Source organism: Scardinius erythrophthalmus (assembly GCF_964197995.2).
Source record: "Scardinius erythrophthalmus genome assembly, chromosome: 14".
In the NCBI taxonomy this organism is placed as follows: domain Eukaryota; kingdom Metazoa; phylum Chordata; class Actinopteri; order Cypriniformes; family Leuciscidae; genus Scardinius; species Scardinius erythrophthalmus.
Window position 1 is genome coordinate 990,986 of NC_138234.1, and position 7,500 is coordinate 998,485.

Here is a 7,500-nt window from a genome sequence, read left to right on the forward strand (position 1 = left end):
TCTCAGAATAAATGCCCTTCAGGTGTGTGTGTGTGTGTGTGTGTGTGTGTGTGTGTGTTATCTCAGAATAAACCCCTTCAGGTGTGTGTGTGTGTGTGTGTGTGTGTGTGTGTGTGTGTGTGTTATCTTAGAATAAATGCCCTTCAGGTGTGTGTGTGTGTGTGTGTGTGTGTGTGTGTGTGTGTGTGTTATCTCAGAATAAACCCCCTTCAGGTGTGTGTGTGTGTGTGTGTGTGTGTGTGTGTGTGTGTGTGTGTTTTATTTTAGAATAAACCCCCTTCAGGTGTGTGTGTGTGTGTGTGTGTGTGTGTGTGTTATCTCAGAATAAACGCCCTTCAGGTGTGTGTGTGTGTGTGTGTGTGTGTGTGTGTGTGTGTGTGTGTGTGTGTATATGTGTGTGTGTTATCTCAGAATAAATGCCCTTCAGGTGTGTGTGTGTGTGTGTGTGTGTGTGTGTGTGTGTGTTATCTCAGAATAAACCCCTTCAGGTGTGTGTGTGTGTGTGTGTGTGTGTGTGTGTGTGTGTGTGTGTGTGTGTGTGTGTGATCTTAGAATAAACGCCCTTCAGGTGTGTGTGTGTGTGTGTGTGTGTGTGTATATGTGTGTGTGTTATCTCAGAATAAATGCCCTTCAGGTGTGTGTGTCTGTGTGTGTGTGTGTTATCTCAGAATAAACCCCTTCCGGTGTGTGTGTGTGTGTGTGTGTGTGTGTGTGTGTTATCTTAGAATAAATGCCCTTCAGGTGTGTGTGTGTGTGTGTGTGTGTGTGTGTGTGTGTGTGTGTGTGTGTGTTATCTCAGAATAAACCCCCTTCAGGTGTGTGTGTGTGTGTGTGTGTGTGTGTGTTTTTTATTTTAGAATAAACCCCCTTCAGGTGTGTGTGTGTGTTATCTCAGAATAAACGCCCTTCAGGTGTGTGTGTGTGTGTGTGTGTGTGTGTGTGTGTGTGTGTATATGTGTGTGTGTTATCTCAGAATAAATGCCCTTCAGGTGTGTGTGTGTGTGTGTGTGTGTGTGTGTGTGTGTGTGTGTGTGTGTTATCTCAGAATAAACCCCTTCAGGTGTGTGTGTGTGTGTGTGTGTGTGTGTGTGTGTGTGTGTGTGTTATCTTAGAATAAATGCCCTTCAGGTGTGTGTGTGTGTGTGTGTGTGTGTGTGTGTGTGTTATCTCAGAATAAACCCCCTTCAGGTGTGTGTGTGTGTGTGTGTGTGTGTGTGTGTTTTATTTTAGAATAAACCCCCTTCAGGTGTGTGTGTGTGTTATCTCAGAATAAACGCCCTTCAGGTGTGTGTGTGTGTGTGTGTGTGTGTGTGTGTGTGTGTGTGTGTGTGTGTGTGTATGTGTGTGTGATATCTCAGAATAAATGCCCTTCAGGTGTGTGTGTGTGTGTGTGTGTGTGTGTGTGTGTGTGTGTGTTATCTCAGAATAAACCCCTTCAGCTGTGTGTGTGTGTGTGTGTGTGTGTGTTATCTTAGAATAAATGCCCTTCAGGTGTGTGTGTGTGTGTGTGTATGTGTGTGTGTGTGTGTGTGTGTGTGTGTGTGTGTGTGTTATCTCAGAATAAACCCCCTTCAGGTGTGTGTGTGTGTGTGTGTGTGTGTGTGTGTGTTATCTCAGAATAAACCCCCTTCAGGTGTGTGTGTGTGTGTGTGTGTGTGTGTGTGTGTGTGTGTGTGTGTGTGTGTTATCTCAGAATAAACCCCCTTCAGGTGTGTGTGTGTACCTGGTAACAGTCCTCACACACACACATTCAGTACCTGGTAACAGTCCTCACACACACACACACACACACACACACACACACACACATTCAGTACCTGGTAACAGTCCTCACACACACACACACACACACACACACACACACACACACACACACACACACACACACACACACACACACACACACACACACACACACATTCAGTACCTGGTAACAGTCCTCACACACACACACACACACACACACACACACACATTCAGTACCTGGTAACAGTCCTCACTCACACACACACACACACACACACACACACACACACACACACACACACACACACACACACACACATTCAGTACCTGGTAACAGTCCTCACTCACACACACACACACACACACACACACACACACACGTCACTTCTAGGATGTGCTGTTGCAGTGCTGAGGCAGCGGCTGCTGTCGGCGGGGCCAGTGAAGGCGGCTGTGAAGCCGATCCGGAGCCTCATGTCCTGTGCAGTCGGGTCATGTGAGTGCTGAGTCTGGGGATGGGTGTGGCTGGCCGCGTTGGTGTCTGCGCTGTTCTCTGGCGTTCGGATGTTGGTGTTCGGATGCAAGCTTCTGCACCACACAGCAGGGTGGAAACGCCTGGTAGACGGCCGCTTTGGTGAAGATACAGAGATCTTTTGGATGTTGACTTGCAGGCCACAAGCTTGGTAGACTGCGCATACAACATCCAGTGTGTGCTGCGGTGCGGTAGGGCTGTGGGCTAGGAGCGCTCCGTCATCAGCGTATTGCAGTTCATGAATTGTGGTGGTGGTCTTGGTGATGGCTTGCAGGTGGCAGAGGTTAAAGAGGTTCCCGTCCAGACGGAACTGTAGGCAAACACCCTCGTCGGACTGAGGGAGTTGCGGGAGAGGACGGTGACTGCTGCCAGATGGAAGATCACTGGAGCCAGTACACACCCCTGCTTCACTCCTACCTGCACAGGAGAGGAGGGGGATTGAGATGTACCCACAATCACACAAGCCTGCATGCCAACGTGAAACTGTTGTAGGATGTCCAGAAACCTTGCTGGCACCCCAAACTTCTCCAGAATGACCCAAAGGACTTGCCGGTTAATGGTGGCAAAAGCCTTTGCCAGGTCGATGAAGACAATGAACAGGTCTTTGTTCTGTTCTCTGGCCTTCTCCTGCATTTGGCGCAGGACAAAGATCATGTCGGAGGTGGACCGATCCTTCCTGAAGCCGCACTGTGACTCCGGAAGGATCCTCTCTGTGATGTTCTTGGTTAGATGGAACAGCATGACCTTTGTTAATGCTTTCCCTGCCACAGAGAGCAGGGATATGCCACGACTGTTTCCACAGATGGACTTGTCACCCTTTTTCTTGTGGATGGTAACAATGTGTGAGTCTTTCCAGCCTTGTGGAACAGTTTTTTGTGCCCATATTATATAAGTCGGTGGAGGTTTTTGGAGAGCAGATACCCGCCTTTCTTTAGAGCCTCTGCAGGGATTCCTTCAGGACCAGCAGACTTATTGTCCTTGAGGCTTCGTATTGCTGCCAGGACTTCTGAGAGCCGGGGAGGGTCATCAAGCTCATGCACAGGTGGAGCTTCGGGAGGCGCTGCAGGACGGTGGAGTCAGTCGGGTTGTTTTGGTTAAGGAGGGTGTTAAAATGTTCAGCCCAACGCTCAAGAACTTCTTGTTTGTCCTTGTGCAGAGTTGTGCTGTCTGTAGATCTGATAGGGTGATTCTGCGTTTTTGGGGTCCATATAGTGATGTTACTGCATCGTAGAAAGCTTGAGAGTTGTTGGTGTCCGCATAGCCTTGGATTTCATGGGCTTTCCTAAGCCACCAGTCATTCTCCACTATGCGAAGCCGTCGTTGTACCTCAGCACGGATATTACTCCAGTGTGAGCGCAGAGAGGGAGATTGTGGATTGGAGAGGTGGGCAGAGAGGGCTTTACGCTTCTCCTCCAGAAGGCTGAGTATTTCGAGGGAGCTGTCGTCAAACCAGTCCTGGTGACGTTTGGAAGTAAAACCAGTTGTGTCGGAAGCGGCTTGTTGTGTAGCTGAGCTAAGGTTAGCCCATGCGCTTTCTTTCAGCTGTAGAGTGTCGTAGGGGATGAGTGAGAGCGGAGGAAAGGTTATCAGCCAAGCAGCGGCGGTGGTTGAGGTGTGCTGAGGTCGGACCTTCAGGTGTATCTTGGATCTGATCAGCCGATGATCTGTCCAGCACTGCTCGGGTGATGGAGATTTCATGTAGATCTTGTTGCCGGGTGATAATGTAGTCCAGTAGGTGCCAGTGTTTTGATCTGGGGTGCATCCATGATGCTTTGTATTTATTTTTCATTTGGAAAGTTGTGTTGGTTATGACCAGTTTGTGCTCAGAGCAGAGGGAGAGGAGTCGCACACACACACACACACACACACACACACACACACACACACACACACACACACACACTCAGTACCTGGTAACAGTCCTCACACACACACACACACACACACACACTCAGTACCTGGTAACAGTCCTCACACACACACACACACACACACTCAGTACCTGGTAACAGTCCTTACAAACACACACACACACACACACACACACACACACACACACTCAGTACCTGGTAACAGTCCTCACACACACACGCACACACACACACACACACACTCAGTACCTGGTAACAGTCCTGACACACACACACACACACACACACACTCAGTACCTGGTAACAGTCCTCACACACACACACACACACACACACACACACACACACACACACACACACACACACACACACAGTACCTGGTAACAGTCCTCACACACACACACACACACACACACACACACACAGTACCTGGTAACAGTCCTCACACACACACACACACACACACACACACACACTCAGTACCTGGTAACAGTCCTCACACACACACACGCACACACACACACACACACACACACACACACACACACACACACACTCAGTACCTGGTAACAGTCCTGACACACACACACACACACACACACACTCAGTACCTGGTAACAGTCCTCACACACACACACACACACACACACACACACACACACACACACTCAGTACCTGGTAACAGTCCTCACACACACACACACACACACACACACACACACACACACACACTCAGTACCTGGTAACAGTCCTCACACACACACACACACACACACACACACACACACAGTACCTGGTAACAGTCCTCACACAGAGGAATCCCAGATTTAGTGTAGTAGAGTCTGGCAGCCAGTGGAGCGTGGCACTGCCGGCACTGGAAGCACGAGGCGTGGTACGTGCGGTTCAGAGCGTCGATGGCCGGTTCAGACAGCGGCACCAGCTTACGGCAGAACCCACACACATCTGAGGCACACACACACACACACACACAGCAGCTCTGAACGACTGTCCTCTCACAGGATTATTCCAGTTATCAGGAGGATTCTCACCAGCGCTGTGCGGTCCGGCTGACGGCTTGTTCACCATCCCTCCAGCAGGGGGCACCGATCTCTCTGGCAGACTGACCTCTGCAGGGGCGACCATGGGTCCGGGCTCGGGGTCACAGGGGTCACAGGGGTCATGTGGAGGAGGGAGTTCATCAGAGTAACTGCTTACAAACACTAACAGATCAAGAATCAATCAGCAAATCCTCTTTACTAAACCACGCAAAATATAAAGCCATATTTTCTGTACAGCAAAAAAAGATTTTTTTTATTAACATAAAATATAACGTATATACTAGGGCTGTACGATTAATCAAAATGAAACCGCACACGATTTGGCAAAGGCTGCGATTATTTAATGTGCAGCTTGTCAGTGAAGTACGGCTCTGTGATCGGTGATAAATGCTCCATCTGAACACTAGAGGGCGCTCTCGCTCACATACACACACACACACACACGCACACACATGCACACACACACACACACACACACACACACCACATATCCCTCTGAACACCAGAGGGCGTCTCACACACACACACACACACACACACCCCCACACACACACACCACATATCCCTCTGAACACCAGAGGGCGTCTCACACACACACACACACACACACACACACACACACACCACATATCCCTCTGAACACCAGAGGGCGTCTCACACACACACATCATTCCAGGAAATCTCTATCGCTGTAGCTGAATAAACAAAAGATTGTCTTTTCTTGGACAAGAGGTTCATAAATGCTTCTCAAACTCGCAGTGCTTTCAGACGGAGCAGCATTTACTGAGCCGTACATCAACGACAAGCTGCGCATAACAAAAATAATCGCAGCCTTTGCGATTTCATCACCAAATCAGTTTAAGCGCGATTTCATGTTAATTGCGATTAATCGTGCAGCCCAATATATATCATCGCCCAGCTCTAACTTGCTAAATGCAACTATAAACATGAAGATGATGTGAAGCGCTCTTCACCGTCCGGTGTGCGTGCGCTGTCCCGCCTGCATGGGGCGGCGGTGGGCTGGGCGTACAGCGGGCTGATCCGCTCCTCATGCGACACTGAGCTCCGTAGCCGCGGCTGCTCTCGCGTCGGGCTGCTGCTGTGGACCTGGGCCGTCGGGGTGACGGTCGCCCTGAATGGAGACGCCAGAGTGATGAAGACAGACGACACCACCCTCTTCTGAGGGGCCGCGGACGCCATGATGCTGAAACAGACCAAACCACTCAAATCAACTCAGAAACAGAATCAAACGAACAAAGCTCTGTGGAAGAGATTTCTGCCAACGCTATTTCAATGCTGAAGCAACAGCTGACATTATTTCACACTGAATTATTTTTTAATAAAATCTGTTTCATTGCACATGGAGTTACTGAACACTTTTGCATATATATTTACTAAATAAATAAAATAATGTACAAACTACATAGATCAATTATACAAACTAAACAAATTATATAAACTTCAAAGTACATAAACTATTCAAACTATATAGTTTTTAATAAAGTTTTTAATGTGTTATACAGTCTTTAATAAATTAGGGACTAAGGTGGAGCCGGAGGACGGAGGTGTAGCCGGAGGACCGAGGTGGAGCAGGAGGACGGAGGTGGAGCCGGAGGACGGAGGTGGAGCAGGAGGACGGAGGTGGAGCTGGAAGACCGAGGTGGAGCAGGAGGACGGAGGTGGAGCAGGAGGACGGAGGTGGAGCCGGAGGACGGAGGTGGAGCCGGAGGACGGAGGTGTAGCAGGAGGACGGAGGTGGAGCAGGAGGACGGAGGTGGAGCCGGAGGACGGAGGTGTAGCAGGAGGACGGAGGTGGAGCAGGAGGACGGAGGTGGAGCCGGAGGACGGAGGTGTAGCAGGAGGACGGAGGTGGAGCCGGAGGACGGAGGCGGAGCAGGAGGACGGAGGTGGAGCAGGAGGACGGAGGTGGAGCCGGAGGACGGAGGTGGAGCTGGAAGACCGAGGTGGAGCAGGAGGACGGAGGTGGAGCAGGAGGACGGAGGTGGAGCCGGAGGACGGAGGTGGAGCCGGAGGACGGAGGTGTAGCAGGAGGACGGAGGTGGAGCAGGAGGACGGAGGTGGAGCCGGAGGACGGAGGTGTAGCAGGAGGACGGAGGTGGAGCAGGAGGACGGAGGTGGAGCCGGAGGACGGAGGTGTAGCAGGAGGACGGAGGTGGAGCCGGAGGACGGAGGTGGAGCAGGAGGACGGAGGTGGAGCAGGAGGACGGAGGTGGAGCTGGAGGACGGAGGTGGAGCAGGAGGACCGAGGTGGAGCTGGAAGACCGAGGTGGAGCAG

The 7,500-nt window shown here is 50.7% G+C and overlaps 1 protein-coding gene across 2 annotated transcripts in view; it reads right to left on the reverse strand.

Annotated features, from left to right (window-relative positions):
* The window catches only part of fblim1 (filamin binding LIM protein 1), a 20,778-nt gene that overhangs the window by 9,913 nt on the left and 3,365 nt on the right, over positions 1-7,500 (reverse strand). For both annotated transcript variants that reach the window (XM_081384172.1, XM_081384171.1), the window contains exons 2-4: positions 6,179-6,408; positions 5,196-5,366; positions 4,940-5,109 (exon numbers count right to left, since the gene is read on the reverse strand). In XM_081384172.1, the coding sequence (XP_081240298.1) occupies positions 4,940-5,109; positions 5,196-5,366; positions 6,179-6,404 (567 nt within the window). In that variant the 5' untranslated portion in view covers positions 6,405-6,408. The remainder of the gene's footprint in view (positions 1-4,939; positions 5,110-5,195; positions 5,367-6,178; positions 6,409-7,500) is intronic.